This window comes from Aotus nancymaae, unplaced genomic scaffold (genome assembly GCF_030222135.1).
Source record: "Aotus nancymaae isolate 86718 unplaced genomic scaffold, 86718_ANA_hifiasm-v0.15.2.pri h1tg000009l, whole genome shotgun sequence".
Taxonomy (NCBI): domain Eukaryota; kingdom Metazoa; phylum Chordata; class Mammalia; order Primates; family Aotidae; genus Aotus; species Aotus nancymaae.
This window is the reverse complement of record NW_026988420.1, coordinates 2,224,378-2,248,111: the sequence shown is the minus strand read 5'-3', so window position 1 is coordinate 2,248,111 and position 23,734 is coordinate 2,224,378. Positions and strand designations below refer to the sequence as shown.

General features: G+C 35.5%; 1 protein-coding gene across 1 annotated transcript in view; it reads left to right on the top strand.

The window, feature by feature from the left end:
- The window catches only part of LOC105709473 (ankyrin repeat domain-containing protein 18A-like), a 43,028-nt gene that overhangs the window by 16,528 nt on the left and 2,766 nt on the right, over window positions 1-23,734 (top strand). The window contains exons 6-12 of the mRNA XM_064373444.1: window positions 2,581-2,654; window positions 6,062-6,225; window positions 14,511-14,691; window positions 15,891-16,805; window positions 18,381-18,530; window positions 21,165-21,277; window positions 22,911-23,034. Of these exons, the coding sequence (XP_064229514.1) occupies window positions 2,581-2,654; window positions 6,062-6,225; window positions 14,511-14,691; window positions 15,891-16,805; window positions 18,381-18,530; window positions 21,165-21,277; window positions 22,911-23,034 (1,721 nt within the window). The remainder of the gene's footprint in view (window positions 1-2,580; window positions 2,655-6,061; window positions 6,226-14,510; window positions 14,692-15,890; window positions 16,806-18,380; window positions 18,531-21,164; window positions 21,278-22,910; window positions 23,035-23,734) is intronic.

The following is a 23,734-nucleotide window of genomic DNA, read 5'->3' as shown; positions in this document are numbered from 1 at the left end:
ACTATTGAGCATTTGCTTTATGGCGTCTCCTCAGCTGTATTCATACTTTCCATCATCTTATTTTAATAGATAATCATGCACTAGGAATACGGGTTTTAAGAAGAGCTGTATCATTTAAAGAGAACACATGAGCATCAAATTTAATTCTGGTAGAACACCCAGTCTGTTAATTAACTGCAGCTAATATGTGGTCTACTTTATGTACAAGTTAAATTCAGGGCCCTTAATCAGTCATGTGATCAGGTCCACAGTAATAAATCATGCAATATTTTTTCACCTCTATAGTTTTAATTTCTTTCTTCCCCTTATGTCTAGAATTAACATTGTGTTTTATAAAACATGATGATAATCTTATAGAGCAGTGATAACAAGCTATAAATCCAGTTTCTTACCTATGCAAATGACTTGTTTGATCCTATTTTCTCATGTGCTTGGTAGATCAAGGAAGCAAAACTTAAAAACAAAAAAAATCCCAAATGCATTTCCTCAGTACAGTAAGACTGAAACAGAAAAAGTATACAGTAAATACATGTAACTGAGACAGTTTATGTGTGTTATTTTACTTCTCATTTGATAACTTTTATAAAGTAATGAGCAGAGTGTATTTCTCCAGGGACCCAGATATATACATTTATTCATTCAATAAAAATTTATTCTTATAGTGACTACTGATACTTATATCCTAAATATTTCTGAAAACATCTTCTCAGTTCAGGCCTGCATCAACTTTGCAACATTGCCTTACATTTTATCTTTGTTCATTTATTTATACGACTCTGAATTTTCTGCTCCTCATAGCATTTAGAGTTAATTATCTCTAATGCAAATAGATCTGTGAACCATTCTTGAATACATTAATGTCTAAGCATCTTAAAGGTTTATAGAAGGCTTTCAGAAACTGACTTCTGGGCTGGGTGCAGTGGCTCGTGTCTGTAATCCCAGCACTTTGGGAGGCTGAGGCAGGGGGATCATTTGAGTTCAGGAGTTCAAGATCAGCCTAGCCAACATGGTGAAACCCTGTCTCTACTAAAAATACAAAAATTAGCAGGCAATAGTGGCATGTGCCTGTAGTCCCAGCTACTCAGGAGGCTGAAGCAGGAGAATCGCTTGAACCCGGGAAGCGGGGTTGCAGTGAGCCGAGATCGTGCCACTGAACTCCAGTCTGGGAGAGAGAATAAGACCTTGTCTCAGGAAAAAAAAAGAAAAAAGAAAAAGAAAAACTGACTTCTGCCCAATCTCCATCTGTAGCCCTTTCCCCATCTGCCCTTTTCTCTGGAATTACTGAGTTGCTGGTAGTGCCCCCCTCACCATTCCTCTTTTGTAGAGAAATACCTAAGCTCTTGGAGGCTTCTCGCCCTCTCTTGTTGCTGCCTGGCCTGTGCTCACCCTTCCCTGCCCTCTGCCTCACTTAATCTGGCTGACCTCACTCTCTGAGTCTCAGCTCAGGCATGATCTTTGGGAAAGCCTTCCTGACAGCTGTTATTTTCCTTCCTTATATCCCAGTGCTTAGCACTTAGCAGGCACTCAATAAATAATTATTTAGTAAAATTAAGGCTGTTTATACAACAATGACTCAAAAATTGTCCCCTACAGCCTAGTAGCAAAGGGGATCAACAGGTAAAGATATGAGGTGCAGTTCAGGTGGTCAAGTTACACTAGAAAAATTGACAAAGTACGAAGGGAGCCCCAAGAAGCAGACACCTATGTATGTGGAGAAAGATAGCCAGAATCAAGGAAGACTTTGCATAACATTCTGAGCCTTATTTTTTTCTTTTTCTGTTGTTGGAGACAAGTTCTTACTCTATCACCCAGGGTGGAGTGCAATGGCATGATCAAGACTCACTGCAACCTCAAACTCCTGGGCTCAAGGGATCTTCTCACTTAAACCTCTTGAGTAGCTGGGACTACAGGCACATATCACCATGCCTGTCTAATTTTTTGTAGAGTCAAGGTTTTGCTGTGGTTTCCAGGCTGGTCTTAAATTCTTGGCCTTGAGCAATTCTCCCATTTTGGCTTTCCAAAGTGCTGGGATTACAGATGTGAGCTATTGCGCCCAGCCTACATTCTGAGTCTTAAAAGATGAAAATAAATTTGTCCGAATAGTAGAGGAAGACATTTGAGATGTAAAAAATGGGATGCACACTAATTAAGGTATAAAAAGTAACAATAATTTTGCAAATTATTAGTAACTGCCTACTCAATTAGTGTGTGTTAAAAAGATATTGTTATGAAGTATAGTAAAGTGTTACATTGCATATTTCTACTGTATTTTTAAATTATGTTTTGTGTCCATCAGTTTTGTTTATTTATGTTGGGTGCAACAATTGGTGGGTGACCCTGAGATTTTATATAGCTTGAACCTGGTGATACCCAATGTCTCCCCAAGTGGTTTGTTGAAGTTTTGGATGGTTAGAAGTAGTTCTTAAAGAAGTAAATATTTTGGTGAACATTAAGCTTCATTTAAACTCTCCATACATAAAATAAAAATAAATGCTATTCTCCAGTCACTTTTATAAAGATTGTAGTCTTTATCCAACTGTTCAACGTAGTTCATTTTAACTCAACCTATGTATTTGTCAGCAGGACAAGGCTTCCTAGTGGATTCAGAGGAAGAGCAAGAAAGGCTTGAAAGAAGTGAAAAGAAGGAGCCAGAGGTATAGAAACATTTACATTTAAATTTCTTACTCATATTGGTTTTTTTTTTTTTGCTTACTAACAAAGCATGGTCCAAATGACATCACCTTTTAGACTATACTTTTAGAATCCAATAGATCATAATTTTATATTTAATTTTTAAAACATTTTAACCATTTGTGAAACTTAAGATATTCTTACCACCTCTAGTAACTCATAGTTATCTTAACCCTTGGAATTGAGGCAAGAAATTTCCAGAATTCTCTTGCTTTTTTATTTTTATAACCTTATTCATAATACAGAAGGTAACATGAAATATTGAGTCATATTACTAAGCAATAGAAATTATGAACAATTTAACAGTGATGGCCACTGAGTTCAACTAATGTTAAAGGAATCATCTTTGCCAGTGGTTCAAATTTTGCAGTTTTATGTTGCTGGTCACCAGTGCTGAATTTAAAGATTTATTCTCTTTTGTGGTCTCCAGTTGACTTCAGTGTCTGTGTTCAGGGAGAGAATGGGGTCATAAAAGTCAAGCCGGTTGCCTATTAAGAGAATCATACCTTGCAGAATGGGAACTTTGGTGTCAGGGTAAAAACAATAACTTTATTTCAACATAAATAAATAGTAAATATTACTAAAATTTTTAAAATCCATCCACCATCACAAGTGGAAGTTAAAATATATTAGAAGTGGATATAAGCAAAAAATCTATCTAGATACATAACACTATCATAGTGTATCATTTGAATTAGAAGTTAAAACTCTGCTTCTCTTTCCGATTGGTGTTTATTTTGGCTCTTAATAATTTAGTGTTTGCTAGTCTCCAGTTAATCTTCAGAAATACAAATGCACTGTAGGGGCTCACTATTTCTGGTATACTGAGGTAAAATATTTTTAAAAGAGGAAGCTTCATAATACTACATCTTATCTATGAATTCATTTCTGGTAGATTTAACACATGATGAATTAAGTTTAGTCCAAACAAGCACTGAGAGTTTAGCTTGCTGGTTCATGTTTCTCTCCTATGTTAAGCCAAAGCAAATTATTTTTCACTTTTTAGATACAATCCCATAATTTAAGAAATTTAAGAGTAGCAACACAGATTAAGTTTCACAGTTAAATTTTAATTATTTTCTAATATTTCTTTGTTTATACTTGATTAAAGCTAATTTTAAAACACATACAGAGGCTCATGCCTGTAATCCCAGCACTTTGGGAGGCCAAGTCAGGCAGATCACGGGGTCAGGAGTTCAACACCAGCCTAACCAACATAATAAAACCCTATCTCTATTAAAAATACAAAAAAAAAAAAAAGTAGCCGGGTGTGGTGGTGCACATCTGTAATCCCAGCTACCTAGGAGGCTGAGGCAGGAGAATCGCTTGAACCCAGGAGGCAGAGGTTTCAGTGAGCTGAGATTGCACCACTGCACTCCTGCCTGGGTGACAGAGTGCAACTCCAGCTCAAAAGAAAAAAAATATGCACCCTGACAGAAAAGACATCTGAGAAACAAAGCAAAACAAGCAAATTAGTTTTCCACTTTTGCACCTAAAAAAAAAAAAAAAAAAAAAAGACTCAAGCACCTGAACTGAGTAAGAATTGTGATAAAGGGAATATATATGTATATTCAGGACTTTCTGTAAAATTCATTACAAACAGGTTAAAGCTGAATATTGGTGAAAGTTTTGAAAACTCCAAAATTACTTCTTGCCCTGAGGAAGAGCTCCTACACAGTAACTAAAGAGAGACAAACTTAAAGGGAGTGCCCTCTAATCTGCTGAGTCATGTCTTTGTGAGGAGAAAGATGCCTCTGGAGGGGCTAACTCCGTGGTGTTCCAGGCAGCACCTAAACAGAGGAAGCCCATGTCAAACGTCCTTCCATTCCATTCACACTCCAGGTCCCTGAAATACACTTGCCACTCATCTTCTCAGCTTCATTTAAATGAAAATGAATCAGACTATGAAAATGATAACAAACCAGACACACAGCTTATTTCTAACAAAGATGAAGAAAATTTTTGTAACGTTACAGAAACTGAAAAATTAAGGAACCTAGTAGCTGGATGGGAATACAATGGGAGGGAAGCAATGATTGAGAAGAGCCTCAAAAACACATCTAGCCTGGAGAGTTGCAATGAATATTCCCAAGCCAGAGGATTCTGTTAAATGTGTTTCCATGCATGCAAGTTTATCTGCTTACTTAACTCAAACTGTTTGAACTGATAGTTCCATCATGGCCATTTCAAATATTTTGGAAAACAAATATATACTTCCACATATTTTAAAAACTCATCAACTCTCCAATATTTCTGTTGAATCAGACCTTTCCATTATGTTGTTTAATGAAGTATGGTAAGTTTAGACATGTATGATTTTTATCATATAAGAAACATAACTTCTCAGCCAAAAATTTAGCATTTGACTCTTTAGCAAAAAGTTAAGTTCTATACATTGTGTTCTAAAGATAGACAAAAATCTAGGGATTTTCTTCTTTCAAAGTAAAAGCAGATGAGACCTTTTTCCACCCTTTGAGGCATTAGATTGCTTTGCCCAAGTTACACTTTAAATATAGCTAACTAATTTGATAAATTTATCTGGTAATTTATGTCATTCAGCAATGTGGAATTGTATCTTGTTATTTGGTGCTGTGAAATGCTAGGGAATGCCACCTTAAGAGATTTGGATGAAAATTTAATATGACTTGGTTGGTTTGACTCCCATTATCAGAAGATAACTGTATCATATGCTTTCCAACCACAAGCTTTTGTGATAATGGAATGTGAAATCTGGGAAGCATCTCATTTTCCAGAATTGTGCACTAGCAACTCAGCAGTTTCACTCTGGTTCCTGTGTTGTGGCAAACTTTGGTTCTTATAGTTCAGGGAGTACCATTACTTTTTTAACATCCTGGGATTCAAATATTAAAAAATAAATAAATAAAAGGCAGTGGCTAAAAGAATAGCTTAGTGCAGAAAAGGGAAAGCTTCTTTTATGTTCCTGAAGCCCCCAAGGTCACATCCTCTCAATCTGGCTATTTCATGTAAAATCCAGGTGGTAAAGATAGAAGACATATCTTATATCTGCGCCATTTTATTTCTCTGTTTCTGCCAGTCAGATAGCATAAAAAATCATATCAGATAGCAAAGAGTGGATGGGAATAAAAGCACAAAATGGAGGAGAGCCCTTTTGAAATTTTGGAAAATTCTTTTATTCATTCAGACAGAAATGGTCAGACTTTACAAAAATTTCAGTGATGGAATGATATAAGTATGTGATAATAATTACGTATAATGATAAAATTAAAGTAAGCACAAAATATTTTTGTGATTTAAATGGTGACAGTTAACCTGAATCAAATGATAATATTAGGGAAAGAATTCTTTTTATTGAATAAAATAATTATTGTTTATATTACTTTTATTAAAGGTCAAAGAAGGAAGGAATACAAACAAAAGTGAAGAAATACAACTATCAGAACATATATGTGACAGTACATCTTCTGATGCCGCTGATGGATTAACCCAACAAAGAAAGATCAGGAAAACGTATCCTCAGCAATTTCCCAAGGATGTGAAGGAAAAGCATGATAGGTAAGTGTATGGCAGTTGTTTTGTTTTATTTTTTGTTTGTTTGTTTGTTTGAGACAGAGTTTTTCTCTTGTTGCCCAAGCTGCAGTGCAGTGGCATAATATTGGTTCACTGCAACCTCCACCTCCTGGGTTCAAGTGATTCTCCCGCCTCAGCCTTCCAAGTAGCTAAGATTACAGGGGTGCACCCCCATGCCCAGCTAATTTTTTGTGTTTTTATTAGAAATGGGGTTTCACCATGTTAGCCAGGCTGGTCTCAAACTCCTGACCTCAGGTGATCTGCCCACCTTAGCCTCCCAAAGTGCTGGGATTACAGGCATGAGCCACCACATCTGCCTATAGCAGTATTTAACAGGAAATAATTGTCATTGTGCTATAAACTAATCCTAAATTTGACTAATATTCATTATGATTAACAAATTTTATACTTTTACCAGGGTAATCAGAGAAATGAAAATTAACATAAAATAAGATATATTTTTTAAAGTCATGATTTTTAAAAAGTAATTACTAGTGTTGGCAAATGTGAAGAAAAAGGCATTCTCATACACTGTATGTATATGAAATTGGTAAATTGTTTCTGAAGGGTAACTTAGTGCTGTGTATCAGAATTTCAAATAACCTGACATCCCTTTAATGTGACAACTTCACTTCTGGGACTAGATTGTACAGGAAAACATAATTTGTGTAAACATACATGCACACACTTATTAAGGACATTAATTATATGTTATACATAATGAACAATAGGCCAATAAATATATAAAATATATGTAACATGATAAGACTATATACCTATGTTAAGAATATTTATATTAAATATGTTGCATATGTACATGTGTATGTTAAGTATATTTATTATAGCATTGTCATAACCCATCAATAAGGAAATAAATCGGCATATCTATAAAATAGTGTAATACGTAGCCATTAAAAAATGAGGTCATTTCTATAGTGCACTGACTATTTCATAATTAAAATATATTTCAACTATTTAGTTTGATGACACATCTTAACCACTTTTTAAAAGAATTCTTATAATACCTGCTGAGTTGCAAAAGCAAGATACATGCAACATTGGCCCTCTATCTTGTCATTAACAAAATGCTAGTTTTTAAAGTTTTTGTTTTAGGTTCTCAGTGAATGACTGTTTAAATATTAAACCCTCAAAATTAATCTGAATATTGCCAAGGGATTGCACATGGGGATCCACATTCTGTATGAAATTTCAGCATATGGAGTAAAGCTTCTGAAAATGCATCAGAGGATCTTTGATCTAAACCAAGAGTTGAACAACTTTTTCTGTTAAGATTCAAAATAAATATTTTAAGCTTTGTATACTACAAAAACTTTTGTGGTATTCCAAAATCTGCCATAGACAATATGTGAATGGGCATGGATGTGTTTTAATTGAAACTTTACTTAGAAAAACCAGCAGGGGGCTAGATGTGACCCACAAGTGCTAATGTGATGATGCCTGCTCTAAAACCAAGGTGCTGCTAATGCAGTGAATCTTCTTTTTAAAGGTGCACTTCATGCATACTGTTATCCTTCCTTTCAAAAGATAAGCTATTTCAGTATGCACCACACCACATTTTTCAGCAGTGACTTCATTTTATATGAATTACAAACATTGAGTTTAAAGAGTAATATTATTTTCTGCATTTCATCTCTTTTACTTTTTTTTTTTTTTTGAGATGGAGTCTCACTCTGTTCCCTAGGCTGGAGTGCAGTGGTGTGATCTCAGCTCACTGCAACCTCCACCTCCCTGCTTCAAGCAATTCTCCTGCCTCTGCCTCCCAAGTAGCTGGAATTACAGGTGCATGCCACCACGCTTGGCTAATTTTTTTGTATTTTTAGTAGAGATGGGGATTTACCATGTTGGCCAAACTGACCTCGAACTCCTGACAATCCTCCCACCTTGGCCTCCCAAAGTGCTGGGATTACAGGGGTGAGCCACTGTGCCCGGCCCCTTTTACTTTTTTTTTTTTTTTTAATAGAAATCGATGTTTTAATAATTTTATACAACTCAATATATAGTTCAATGTTATAATATTTTAATAAGACTAGTTACTTTGCATATTTGAGTATAAAATACTCTAGAGTTGGATGATTTTTATCAAGCAAGAAATACTGCCCTTGAAACTTTTAATCTTTCTGTGGTCTTTATTTATAAGCATGAGCAAAATGATAATCAGCATATATTACGTAGAAATGTTCAACTGGTCTTTGGTGAATGCATTATTTAACACCTTGGTCTGGCCTTTTAAAAAAATGTCACATCTATGTAATTTAAACAATATTTAAAGTGTTGAAATATTCTATAAGGCATGAAAACTACAGTTAAACAAAAATAAAAATAGTTCATCCTCGATCATATCACATAAGTAAGAAACAGTGAGAACATATGGACACAGGGAGGGGAGCACCACACACTGGGGTCTGCCGGGGGGAAAATAGGGGGGTGGGGAGTTGGGAAGAGATAGCATGGGGAGAAATGCCAGATATAGGTGATGGGGAGGAAGGCAGCAAATCACACTGCCATGTGTGTACCCATGCAACAGTCTTGCATGTTCTTCACATGTACCCCAAAACCTAACATGCAATAAAAAAAAAATAAAAAGAAAAGAATAAGAAAAAGCTATGTGTACTCACAGACTCAGATTTTCTCTCCACCCACTGTTGAACTCTCCAGTAACTTCCACTCCCACCACTCCTCCAAAATTGCTCTTCTCCAGGTTTCTACTGATTTTCACTTTGATAAATACAGACATAATTTCTGAGACCTCATTTTATTTAACCCATCGGAAGTCCCTTCATATCACTTTCTTTCCTTGACTTTCGGCAACGCGCTTGCACACTCGGCTCTATCACTTGCCTTTCTAGTCCGTCCATCATAGTCTGTTTGGCTTGCTTCTCCTCATCCTGCATCTTTCAACACTGATGTGTCCCAGGGCTCAGTCCTCGATCCACTTTCTCGTGACTTTTACTACCTTGCATGTGCTAGTGATCCCTAAATGTGTATCTCTCCAGCCCAGATCTCTCTACTTAACTCCAGACCTAAATATCAAACTGCCTTCCTGACATCCGTCTTTGGTTAGCTAATGGGTGTCACAAACTTACCAGGCCTGAAATTGATCTACTGATGTCCTTCCTCATACCTACCCCACATAGAGCCTTTCCTACCTGTGTCAATGGCAACTCACCCGGTTGCTCTGCCAAAACCTTTGGTGTCATCCTTGTCTCATGCCTTTCTCTGACACCTCACATCTCATCTGTCAGGAAGTCTTGTCAGGACTACCTCCAACATATATCCAGAAGTGCCATATCTTCCGTGTCCCACCAACCACCACAGGCTGTTGAGATGAGTGTAATAGACTGTTCATTGGTCTTCTTATTTATTATGTATTTGAATCCTCTTCCCACCAAATCTTTACTCAGCAGATGTATGGAAACCTAAGTCAGCTTGTGCCATTCCTCTGCTCTAAACCTTCTAATTGCCTCCCATTTCAGAGTATATACTGAAGTGTTTTCTATCACCTAGAAGGCACCGCATCATTTGGCCTCTTCATTCCTCTAACTTCAACTTTGATGTTTCTATTTCTTTTTCTCTGCTCGAGCCACACTGAGCTTCTGGCTGTTCCTCAAACACTCCTGGCTCCCTCTGTACTTGGCAGTTCCTCTGTCTGGAGTGCTGTCCCCTCAGATGCCTCCTGGCTCACAGTTCCATTCCTTAAGTTCTTCACTGAAAAGCCACTGTCTCAGCAAGTGGCAGAGAGACAGAATTCCGGCAGTTCTGGTACTTCCAGCGGGCTCCCTTTCAACACATCACAGTTTTGTTTTCCTGCTTTAGTTTTTCTCATGAAATAGACTCTATATTTTGCCTCCCTCTTGTGTTTATCATTACTGTGTGCTCACTCTCATAAGTAGGCCTTTTGTCTGTTCACTGCCATATTTTCTGTCTAGGAAGGGGTCCAACCTAAAATCAGAAGCTACTAAGTGTTTATTAAAGGAGTGAATGAAGTTTAACCTTGGGGTATTATTTTAAACATTAGACAAATTCTCATTTAAAAAAACCATTTGACATGGGTTCATCCTGACAATTTTACCCCACAATTATATGCATATTTTAGATACTTTTGGCTCTTCCTAATAAGCTATATTCTTTATATTAGTGTTTTTCCATGGATGGAAAAACCCAATATTGTGCTTAGTGACTCTTTCTTCTTTTACTGGTAATTACGCTTGTTTTAATTATGGTAAGATGGTTAAAAAGAATGACAATTTTCATTTATATTTCATTAAGAAATCTAAAATATAAGGGTGGTAAAATTAATGGATTTAAGGAATTCTTCTTAAATGATTATGAGTCTTCAGTGTCTGAAATTAAAATACAAAGCGGATTGCTTTCTGTAGTAAGAGAGCTGTGCTGGTCAGGCACTCTTCCTCCTGTTTGGAGCAGCTGCTGATCTTAGAGCTTTGGGAGGAGGGAAGCTGAAGGCTTGGCTGAATCTCAGAGGCGTAAGTTGGCTGACATCATCTGGAGCAGCATGGTAATGTGAGTGGGACTATTGTGGATTGTTTGGCACTACCAGGCCTGCTGATTGGAGTAGAAATATCTCTGATTGGTTTTCTTGTGCAAGCAGGTGGCTGACATTGATTAGCTGGTGAGTGAGGCCAGTGGTCATTGCTTGACTGACTTGATTTGAAACAGGTTCTGTGGGGCTGCTTGTTGCCAGGGCTACAGGTCAGTCCTTTCCTAGGTTTCAGGCCACTTTAACCAGATGTTTTCTTTTGTAAGTTGCCTTTCATCAACCGTGTTTAAGATGAACACGGTTCATTTTCCAGAATTGTAGAACTTTTTTTTTTTTTTTTGAGACAGAGTTTCGCTCTTGTTACCCAGGCTGGAGTGCAATGGCGTGATCTCAGCTCACCGCAACCTCCGCCTCCCGGGTTCAGACAATTCTCCTGCCTCAGCCTCCTGAGTAGCTGGGATTACAGGCATGCGGCACCATGCCCAGCTAATTTTTTGTATTTTTAGTAGAGACGGGGTTTCACCGTGTTGACCAGGATGGTCTCGATCTCTTGACCTCGTGATCCACCTGCGTTGGCCTCCCAAAGTGCTGGGATTACAGGTGTGAGCCACGGCCCCTGGCCTATAGAACTATTTTTTAGTTTAGGTCAAGAGGAATTTTGCTCTTGGGACGATCTTTCTTGTTTTAGGTGCTTGGTCTTAACCAAATGATAAATCTCTATAATTTTTCTTGTAAATAATTCTTAGCTTTGTTTTAGTTTTTTTTTTTTCTTTTTTGTATTTTTAGGGGCTCATACTTAATTCCTAACATAATAACATCAGTAAATTTTAGTATCTTTGTACATTTATATAGGTATGTAATAGTGATATTGTTATGTGTAGTAGTAACACTATAAACCGAGATATTCTCCAGGTCTTAATTGTGCCAGGATTCTGCTTAGCTCTCTTTCCTCAGTACCTATATGGGGGGTTACCCACATTGTGAACATGTTTAAGCCATAAAAAGTAATTAAAACTACTAATAAATCTAGCTTGTTAAATTAGAATTAGATACCAGCTTATGTATATGGAACGTAAGTGTATTTTATGTGTAGAGCTGGGTCCCACATACAAGATATCTCATTATGTATATGCAAATATTCCAAAATTGAAAAAAATTCAAAATTTGAAATACTTGTGGGCCTAAGAATTTAGGATAAGGAATACTCGAGCTGTATCAGTATCACACTGTTTTGATTACTATAGGTTTATAGTAATATATATTGTATTCTATTTACTATTTCTTTATTAGCTATGTTATTCACAAAGGTGTTTTCCCAATTACTATAGGTTTATAGTAATCAAACCATGTTATTTTAGGGTTTTATGAGCTATGATAATCCCAATGCACTCCAGCCTGAGTGACAGAGACCTCATCACTAAAGAAAAAAAAGTCTATATTAATTTATAGTTTAGCCCACACAGTATGCAATGGCCATTTTTCTCAACCCAAAATATATATATATATTTTTTGGTTTTTCTTTCTTTTTTTTTAATTGCATTTTAGGTTTTGGGGTACATGTGAAGAACATGCAAGATTGTTGCATAGGTACACACATCGAAGTGTGATTTGCTGTCTTCCTCCCCATCACCTATATCTGGTATTTCTCCCCATGCTATCTCTCCCCAACTCCCCACCCCCCCGCTCTCCCTCCCCTGTTTCCCCCCGACAGACCCCCGTGTGTGATGCTCCCCTCCCGTGTCCATGTGTTCTCATTGTTCAACACCCACCTGTGAGTGAGAACATGCAGTGTTTGATTTTCTGTTCTTGCATCAGTTTGCTGAGAATGATGGTTTCTAGGTTCATCCATGTCCCTACAAAGGACACGAACTCATCGTTTTTTATGGCTGCATAGTATTCCATGGTGTATATGTGCCACATTTTTCCTGTCCAGTCTATCATCAATGGGCATTTGGGTTGGTTCCAGGTCTTTGCTATTGTAAACAGTGCTGCAATGAACATTTGTGTGCATGTGTCCTTATAGTAGAACGATTTATAATCCTTTGGGTATATACCCAGTAATGGGATTGCTGGGTCAAATGGAATTTCTATTTCTAGGTCCTTGAGGAATCGCCACACTGTCTTCCACAATGGTTGAACTAATACACTCCCACCAACAATGTAAAAGTGTTCCTATTTCTCCACATCCTCTCCAGCATCTGTTGTCTCCCAATTTTTTAATGATTGCCGTTCTAACTGGCGTGAGATGGTATCTCAATGTAGTTTTGATTTGCATTTCTCTAATGACCAGTGATGATGAGCATTTTTTCATATGTTTGTTGGCCTCATGTATGTCCTCTTTTGTAAAATGTCTGTTCATATCCTTTGCCCACTTTTGAATGGGCTTGTTTTTTTTTCTTGTAAATCTGTTTTAGTTCTCTGTAGATTCTGGATATCAGCCCTTTGTCAGATGGGTAGATTGCAAAAATTTTCTCCCATTCTGTTGGTTGCTGATTCCCTCTAATGACAGTTTCTTTTGCTGTGCAGAAGGTATGGAGTTTGATTAGGTCCCATTTGTCTATTTTGGCTTTTGTTGCCAATGCTTTTGGTGTTTTGGTCATGAAGTCCTTGCCTATGCCTATGTCCTGAATGGTTTTGCCTAGGTTTTCTTGTAGGGTTTTTATGGTGTTAGGTCTTATGTTTAAGTCTTTAATCCATCTGGAGTTAATTTTAGTGTAAGGTGTCAGGAAGGGGTCCAGTTTCAGCTCTCTGCACATGGCTAGCCAGTTTTCCCAGCACCATTTATTAAACAGGGAATCCTTTCCCCATTGCTTGTTTTTGTCAGGTTTGTCAAAGATCAGATGGTTGTAGATATGTGGTGTTGCCTCCGAGGCCTCTGTTGTGTTCCATTGGTCTATATCTCTGTTTTGGTACCAGTACCATGCTGTTAATACTTTTTAAAAATTTTATTCAGCATTATTCTTAATATGCATCTAACAAAAAGTGAATTGAAAATTGATTATTGATTAGTTTAGTCAACATCTCTCCTAGATAGGTATAATTCCAAGTTCTATGTTAAAAACATATGTTTTTCTTTATTGTTTAAATATAAGATCCTGTCTTGTTCCAAAAAAGATTTAATAATTGTTTATAAGGTATAAAATAACAAGGTGAATTGAAAGTATTACTCAAGAAAGAAATAGAAAAAGTGTGGGGTAACAGATGTTAGCCTCTTTAGCCTAGTCTTGGATTACAGTAATCTGCAGATACATTTTGTGTGAAAGACATCTGAAGGTGCCATCTTACATCTTACACTAAATCATTTGGAGGGATACCTGCAATATTTCATTAAGATGAAAATTTATTTCTAGTGAACTTATACACTTGTCAACAAATAGTAACTTAAAAAATTGTTGATTGTAAATGATCTTTTTTAATTGGGGAGTAATTATGACTGTGTGATTTAAAAAGGTAATTTTCAACTTCTAACTTTACTGAATAATCTAATCTCCAGTATCCTTTTTTATAAAATATACTAGAGTGACTAGTAACAGAAACTTTAGCAGAATATTCTTTCCTTATTACTTTTCAAGTATATGCATTCTTTTGAAGACATTGAAGTGAGAAGTTAAATATCTGAGAACTAGAGAGGAAAAATATTCCAGAACATGGAAATTTTATTAGGATAATGAACAACATATGCAGAGGCAGATCACAAGATGAACTTTTTATTTTCTAACAAAATGAATTTTAAGATAAGTGCCTTTATTTGCAGATGCACCTTAAAACAAGAAAATGAAGAGAAAAGTAACGTTAATATGCTGTACAAAAAACTTAAGGAAGCGTTAGAAAGGAAATGGGAACAATATAAGGAAGAAGTTAAAGCCAAACAACTTGAACTGACTGTTCAATCATTAGAGATGGAACTGAAGACCTTAAGAAATACTCAAAATCACGTAAATCGATCTTTGATAAAAATTCTATATCTTTAACTTTATTTTATCAATATTACTTATAATATCCACTTGATTTAATACATCTTATTTAGGTCTAAAACAAACCAGAAATGTTATCTCATTTTTAAAAATGAATGATGATGCTTATAGGTACAATTATTAATATTTATTATATGTCTTGGCATCCAAGTATGATATTATTTTATTACAAAGAGCTTTTGAAAACAATAATATACCATAATGTATACTTAGTAATAACTTATTGATAAAAGTTTTGTTCCCAGAAAAATAGTTCCTTGTACTTTCCCCTATTTCATATTGATTACTGTTTCTAATACTATAAAGAGGAAACAGAAATTATGGCAATCACAAATAATCTGATGATATTCTATGAAGAGCTCTATAAATTTTATCTTATCTACTATTGGTGTTTTGAAATAAAAGCCTCCTTTCGTACTGATATATTTACACCACAGAAGTAACTGTGATCTGGTGGAAAACTAGAAGTAGAGTCAGAAGCCCTGGGGGAAAATCCTGTGGCTCGCTTATATTTTTAACCTTGCTTTTTCAAAATTGTGGTAACTAAATGAGTTCATCAGTAAACGTGTAAAGGAGTGACTAGTACAATGTCTAGATTTATGATTTTGTAAATATAATTCTTATCACTGACTATAAAAGTGTTAAAAGAGTCAAATTGCAATAGAATATTATCAGGAAAACAGAACTTTAATAACTTTGGGAAATTTTATCTGTCCAAATATGTGAGAATGGAGACTTTTACTATGGGGTGGTGTTTGGGTTAGATGTCAGAATGTAAATGCAATTTTCTTTTCGTGATATTTTAATTTAGTCAAATTTGTTAATGTTTTAATTTATGCTTTTAGGTTTGTTGTAATTCAGCGAAAGGCTTTTCCAATTCTGATATTCTTAAAAATTCTCTGGAGAGTGTGTGTGTGTGTGTGTGTGTGTGTGTGTGTGTTTACTTTTATGAATTCTTCGACTTCAAATAAATTTTTGAACTTTTTGGAATTTATGTTCTATAAGGTTCAAAGTTTTGCTTTAACTTTTTCTCCAGTTGGACATCCACTTACGGTAATCTTTTTAGTGCATGGATGTACAGGTTATTCTTTAACTTCAGAGGTAATCATGAAATGTTATCTTATTGAGTACTAGCTAAAACTTTCTTTTGTTTTATTTAGGATTTTCATAATCATGAAGAAATGAAAGATCTGATGCATGAAAATGGCATTTTGAAGAGAGATATTGCTATGCTCAGAGAGAAAATATGCACATTAAAAAATGACAGCCTTGAAAAAGAAAATAAATATTTTAAGGATTTTGAAATTTTTAAAGAAACAAGTGCTGGTCTTGAAAAGCGTTACAAACTCAGTGAGGAAATGTTAATAAAAACAGTATCCCAGTGTCGACAACAGCTTAATGATCTCCAAGGTGAGATCACAAGGTTCAATTCTGAACTGGGGAAGGAAAAAGAAAATGAGGAAAGACTGGAAGCTGAAATTGAATCATATCAGTCTAGACTGGCTGCTGCTATAAGAGAACACAATCAAATGGTGAAAACAGAAAGAGACCTCAAACTTTCTTTACAGAGAACACAAGATGTTTCTGTACAGATAAACATGAGTTCTGAACTAAAAGATGAGAATGAGTTTCTTAAAGAACAACTTTCTAAAACACAAATTAAATTCAATACCTTAAAAGATGAGTTCTGTAAGACAATTGATGCTCTCAGAGAAATGACATTGGCTTTAGAAACTGCACAAAACTACCTAAGCCAAACACAGCAGCAACTAAAGGAAATGAAAGAGATGCATCAAAATGCAGTTGCTAAAGTGAATAAATCCACTGGAAAGCAGAACCATGTACAAGAGAGAATATATGAATTACAACATGAAAGTCTGTGGCATAAACAGCAACTAGATGATGCTCATCAGATAGGGGATAATAGAAAGATAGTAATTAATATCCAAGGAGACTTTATTGAGAGTGGGAAGGAAGGTCTTCTGCTAGAAGAAAAAAATAAGACGTTAATGAAAAAATGTAATCATTTAGAAGAACGTCTGTTTCAACATGAGAAAGAGAAAGCAGAAGGAGAAGTAAGTATCAAGGAAGATAAATACTTTCAAACTTCTGGAAAGAACATGTAAACATTTGGTTCTGAATACATGTTGAACCTGGTTGAATAAAAAGAATAGATAAAAAAATATGTTTACCATACTGTATAATTGCATTTACATGAAACATGCAGAAAAGATAAATACATAGAGACAGAAAGTAGATGAATGTTTGCATAGGGCTGGGGCTGGAAGCTGGTAGTGACTGCTAATGGGTGTGAGGGGTCTTGCAGTGATGGGAAGCCTCTGAAGTTGGATTGTAGAGATGGCTGAACAACTCAGTCAATATACTAAAAACCTTCTAACTTTATGTTGAAACAGATACATTCGATAGTATGTAAATTATATTTCAACAAAGCTGCTTTAATAAAAAAACAACAAAAAAGGAAAAATGTGTTTACGATATCAGCTTAGAAATCTACCTTGTTTCCAGGAAATAAAAGGTAGAGCTGAGGAACTATTTACTTTGAGTACAGACATTTATACTGCTTATGAAATTTTAATAGGCATAAAGTCATATTTTAAGGTAGATAGTCCTATCCTGCTGGAATAATAATTTTAATGTCTTTATATGCCACATGTTAAGACCATGATGAAGCAGATACATGAAAATGCGTGCACCTGAAATGAGTATTTTTAAATTAAGATTTGAGTGATTTGCTTTGACACGTAATTCTAGATTTTCCAGATGAACTAAAGTGTATTGCTTTGTCTTGTAATACTTTTGTGTAAGTATCTTTTTATATATTTTAGTTGGTATAGTTTTGTTTTTATTCATATTAATTTGACTTACATCTGAAAATATATCAGTCTCAAATTACATATTTTTATGACTACGTTTACATGGTCATAAAAATATATTTTAAAGGGAACTACTTGTTATAAAATCATAATTTAGGATAAATATGTTAAATTTTAGCAAAACCATATTTGATTTAGTCTTCCCACTGGTATTTATAATTTACTTTGAATATTTGTATTAATAATTGCCTCATAATTTTTATTTCAAGGCTCAATGACTATCGTTTGAATACAATTTTGTCCAGTACAAAAATACTTGTAGCTACCTGTGATTTATGAATTGGGCATTAGATCCTCATTTTCAGACTAACGAGGGGTGGCAGGCTTTACACGCAATGGGAATGGAATGAGTACAGGAGGGAGTTTTAGGAGCTTGAGGTCAGAGAGGGAGGTAGAGGCCTGTTTACCTAGGGCCTCAAAGGCCATTGGAATTTTACTTTTATTCTGAGATAGAAATCGGTTGGAAGGATTTGAATAGGTGATTGAATATGTTAGGAATCTGAGGTTGAGTTGAGCTTCTAAGATGATTGAATAGTGGGATGAATCTGTTGTGTAAGTAAGAGAATGCCAATTTGGCAGGAAAACAACAAATTCTGCGTCCCTCACTGAATTCAGTGAAAATAAAAATGTGTACATGTGATGAAAAGAAGGTGAATTGATGTGTGTGGTGATAATTTTCAAAGTATGTATGTTAAATATTATTAACATAATTTAATATTAATTATTATAAAATCAGTAACAAAAGTATTTTTTCAGGTGGTTGTGAGACAACTTCAACAACAATTGGCTGATACCCTAAAAAGAATAAGTATGTTAGAGTCGTCACTAGAAGGTACATCACGTTGTCACATTAATTTGGATGAGACACAGGCCTCAAAGAAGAAGTTATTTCAAGTAGAAAGTCAAGTATGTATCGAATTTAACATGTCGGCAGTTATTCTATAGCTGGTTGAATTCTATAACATGGTTTAGGATACTAATTTTGATGGATGCTTAATCTTCACAACATCCCAGTGAAGTAGATGGTATTATTCTCTCCATTTCATAGATAAAGAACCAGAGACACAGAAAGTTAATTTGCTCGAGGTCACACAGCTCGTACCTGTGGAGCTGGGATTCAGACCTAAGCCATCTGGCTTCTGTGTAGATACTGCCTCTCAAATCACTCCATGAAATACCTGGTTGGGTGAGGTGGCTCATGCCTGTAATTCTAGCATTTTGGAAGCCTGAGGCAGGAGGATCACTTGAGACCAGGAGTTTGAGACCAGCCACAGCAATAAAGTGAGACCCTGTCTACAAAAAAAAAAAAGTTTAAAACAATTGGCTGAGGCATGGTGGTGCGTGCCTGTAGTTTCAGCTACCTGGGAGGCTGTGGTAGGAGGCTCACTTGAGCTTGGGAGATCAAGGCTGCAGTGAGCAGTGATCAGGCCACTGCACTTCAGCCTGGGTGACAGAGTGAAACTGCCTCATGAAATAAACAATTTTGTATAGATTCCCGTAGAAATGACTTAGAAATCAGGCATAGAATTATTAGCCACTTTGATGTCTACTTTGGGTAGAAAAAATTTAATAAGGGGCAGTTTTCAACCATCTCAATTAACAGCCTCTAACTTCTCCAGAAAGTTCTTATTTCATAAATTCCTAAGCCAGAGACTACTTGGATTAAGATATTTAGTGGACACAGTTTTGAAATGAAGAATCTCAATTGGGCTGAAGGGAGATGTCTACTTGACTGGAGCTTCCCAATGATATATGGTGGAGTTTCCCCTGAAAGAAACTTTAGAACAAGATTTTCATCATGCCATATCTCTATGGAAAAGGAAATTCTTAAAAAAAAAAAAAACAGGCAAACAATGAATAATTTGATTCTTATGGGAAAGTTGTGCATTATAAAGGAAAAAGGACAATATATGCTGGTTAATATCATAAGGGTGAGGCTGTCCTTCTCAAGATTAGAAAATAACACTACACTCAAAGTAACATCAGTGTATGAGCATGTGGCTGAGAATATTTTCTTTTTTTTTTTTTTAATTTTACTTTAAGTTCTTGGATACATGTGCAGAATGTGCAGGTTTGTTGCATAGGTATACATGTGCCATGGTGGTTTGCTGCACTCATCAAGCCATCATCTAGGTTTTAAGCCCTGCATGCATTAGGTATTTGTCCTAATGCTCTCCCTCCCCTTGCACCCACCCCTAACAGGCCCCAGTGTGTGATGTTCCCCTCCCTGTGTCCATGTATTCTCACTGTTCAGCTCCCACTTATGAGTGAGAATATGAGGGGTTTGGTTTTCTGTTCCTGTGTGAGTTTGCTGAGAATGATGGCTTCCAGTTTCATCCATGTCCCTGCAAAGGACATGAACTCATCCTTTTTTATGGCTGCATAGTATTCCATGGTATATATGTGCCACATTTTCTATATCCAGTCTATCATTGATGGGCATTTGCGTTGGTTCAAAGTCTTTGCTGTTGTAAATAGTGCTGCAATAAACATGCGTGTGCATGTGTCTTTATAGTAGAATGATTTATAATCCTTAGGGTATATACTCAGTAATGGGATTGCTGGGTCAAATGGTATTTCTAGTTCTAAATCCTTGAGGAATATTTTCTATGAGAAGTGTACTGAAAGGAAGAGGCCTCAGTAAAAAGGACAGAGCTGGAAATGTAGATTCGGGAATCTGGGCGAGAGTTTTGAGATTTAAGGAGCTCTGGGATAATTTAAAAAGAGCAATAGAAAGGGATAGGACTAAACATCAGAGGTTGCTGCATTCAGAGATGGGAGGGTTTGGTCACTGCTTGCAGCTGCTGCCAAGTAAAGCAAGATAAAGTCCTTGATGTCCGACAGCCTTTCTAAAATAAGACAGTAAGTGATGAGAAATAGATTTCTGAGTGACATTATGCATTATAAAGTTCAATGGAAGGGGAGAAACAGGACAATAGAAAAGCCTCAAAAGTTAGACAGAAGTTGTTTTTGTTTGTTATGGAGAAGAATTAAACTTTATTTAAAGAGAAATGGTTAAGAGAAAAGGAAAAACTGAAACCATGGGTGAATATTTACAGAGAAAGAGAGTGTTTAGCTCATCCTGAAAACAGATGAGGATGAAAAATGTAATGGGAACCAGATGAGAGTTTTCTAAAAATTGTCTTAGTAAGATGTAATTTAACACAACCTGGGAGATGTTGAAGTGTTGATGACAGTGTTTCTAGGGCATCTTTGAAAACTAAAATGTAAATATAACTACTCTTAATTTTTTTTCTACCAACACTTAGTTTTTTATGTGCAAAGCCCTCTGTTTTTAACAAAAATTATTTGCAGTATAAATTTCAGAAAAGTTAGTAACAAAAGTATGAATCATATTTGGCTGTTTTAAGAAAAGTGATTGTTATTAAATTCTGTCCTTATTGGCAGCAGGTTTATAAAATGCACTTTACACACCTGCCTAAATACATATTATTCATAAGCTTATAAGAAATATGTTTAAGATAGAAAAGTATGTCTCTATATTTTTAAAAATACTTTTAAAAACTATTTTTTTTCAAGCCTGAGGAAGAAAAAGAAGAATTAAGAAAACTTTCTGAGTTAAATTCATGTCTGAAGTATAATATGGATCAAATAAGAAAGAAAAATGATGAATTAGAAAAAGAAATAACTAGGTATGATTTTAATATTGTAGAACATTTTAACCATACATCAATTGATTTAACTATACTTTTACTTCATTAAAACCTAGATACAAATTCATTTTATATCTGCATTTTCATAATTAAATTCTATTTTAACATTTATTTTAGAAACTCATAATGCAGCCTGATATTTTTGAATAACAAAATATTATACTTATTCTTTAATGATTTTGAAAACAATAACGACAAAGCCTTGTACATATAATGTCAACTGAACCTTTGTCTTCTTGTGTGAAGTTTTTTTTTTGAGACGGAGTTTCGCTCTTGTTCCCCAGGCTGGAGTGCAATGGTGTGATCTCGGCTCACCGCAACCTCCGCCTCCTGGGTTCAGGCAATTCTCCTGCCTCAGCCTCCTGAGTAGCTGGGATTACAGGCACGCGCTACCATGCCCAGTTAATTTTTTGTATTTTTAGTAGAGACAGGGTTTCACCATGTTGACCGAGATGGTCTCGATCTCTTGACCTCGTGATCCACCCGCCTCGGCCTCCCAAAGTGCTGGGATTACAGGCGGGAGCCACTGCGCCCGGCCCGAAGTTTTGTTTTTGAAGGTGTTTTTGCTGTTTTTGGTAATTTTTCCTTCCTTTGTTAGTATCCTTCTCTGCTGCATTCAAATTCTTTGAAGAAGACCTATCTGTGTCATTCTTTAACAACATCAACATTTATTTTGATATTTTCCTTGTATTTTCTTTCTGCTTCTTCCTTTAAGATAGAAAACCTATCATGGAAATTTACTCATTTTCCATGGGTGCCTCCCTTATATACATGAGGTATACGTGTTATTAAACTTGTTTCACATAAATAAATGTTATATATACAAAAATATATGTATAACTTAAAAGAGTAAAATGAGCAATCATGATTTTATCACAGATGAAAAACGGAATGTGTCTTTGAAGTCACCAACACAGCTACTTTTCTATGTTTGCTGAGTACTTGAGTTCATTTGCTGATTCTAATCAACATTTTTCTGTCATCGCCTTTCTGGACACGGTTTTGTGTCTCTTTCATTTTGTTGGTAGTGTCAGCAAAGATCTCTAGATCTGTTCTTCAAGCAGTCTTTAAGTCTTCATACATCTCTATGCTCATTTTCTTTCTTCTAAAACTGCCTGTTTCTTTTCCCTCTTAACTCAGACATCAAAGATGTTTTCTTACCTGTCTCTTTTCGTACTTTGAATGATCGCCTTGATGCTTTTTGCACATACTTTCTTTTCTTCTTATAGACTGTGGTAAACAGGTATCAAAATGTGTCTTTTTCAAACATGTATATGTTTTACTTTTTCATCTTGGATACTCTTCTCTGAGTTAATATTTAGTATTAGATTATTTTATCTTAACATAACAAAATGCATAGGCATAGTTTATTTATAAAAATTGTGCATGTGACAATATAGCTCTATCTGCCGTATATATGATAAAAATTTTCTTTATGTTATTCATCTAAGATTATAATTTTATTAGAATGTTTTTAAACTATTTTCAGTTGAAACAAATGAGAGGATCATAATTTATATCTTTTATATGCTAAAACATAATATCTATTTAAAAATTATTCCGTATTTACTCTTAAAAATACTTGATTTACTAATGCAGTACATTTCTGCAGATATAAGAAACTCCTGGAAATGACAAAATGTATATTAAATAAATTTGGAAATGAAGAATTGGATTTCCATGGAGACTTAGAAACAGATCAACTGGAAACGAATATTACGAAGCTAAAACATAAGGTAATTTTTGATCAATCTTGTGATTTAAAAAGGTCACTTAATTTGGGGAAATACTGATGATGAAAAAATCCACATTCTGCCAAACAAGTTTAAAGAGGATTATTCTAAGCCGATATGAGTGACTGTGGCCCTGGGTTACACAATCTCAAGAGATCCTGAGAAAGGAGTTACAGTTTGGTTGTACACATTTCCAAGGCACAGAAATTGTAGGGAAAAATCACATGAGGAAGGTATACATTGATCCAGCCCCAAAAGGTAGGACATATAGAAAGGGAGGCTTACAAATCATAGGTGGGTTTTAGGGATTCTTTAGGTGACAGTTGGTAGAGTTAAGCTATTGTCTAAAACTTGAAATCTGTAGAAAGGAATGCATGAATTAAGATGAGGGGATCATGAAGGCCAAGGTTTATTACTATGTAGTTGAAGCCTCATAGCCTGCAGCCATCAGAGAGAATAGATGGTAAATATATCTTTTCAGACTTTAAATGTGTTAGGCTCTTAGATAATTTCTCCTAGCCCTAAGAATCCATAGAAGGGGAGAGATCTGGTTACATTAATAGAGACTTTTTACAGATGCAAATTTCCCAGAGAAGACAGCTTTATAGAGCCATTTTAATATCTTGCCCTGTGGCAGCCATTTCAAAACATGTCAAATAAGTATGTTTGGGGGTAAATTATTTTGATTTCCTTCAGCATCTGC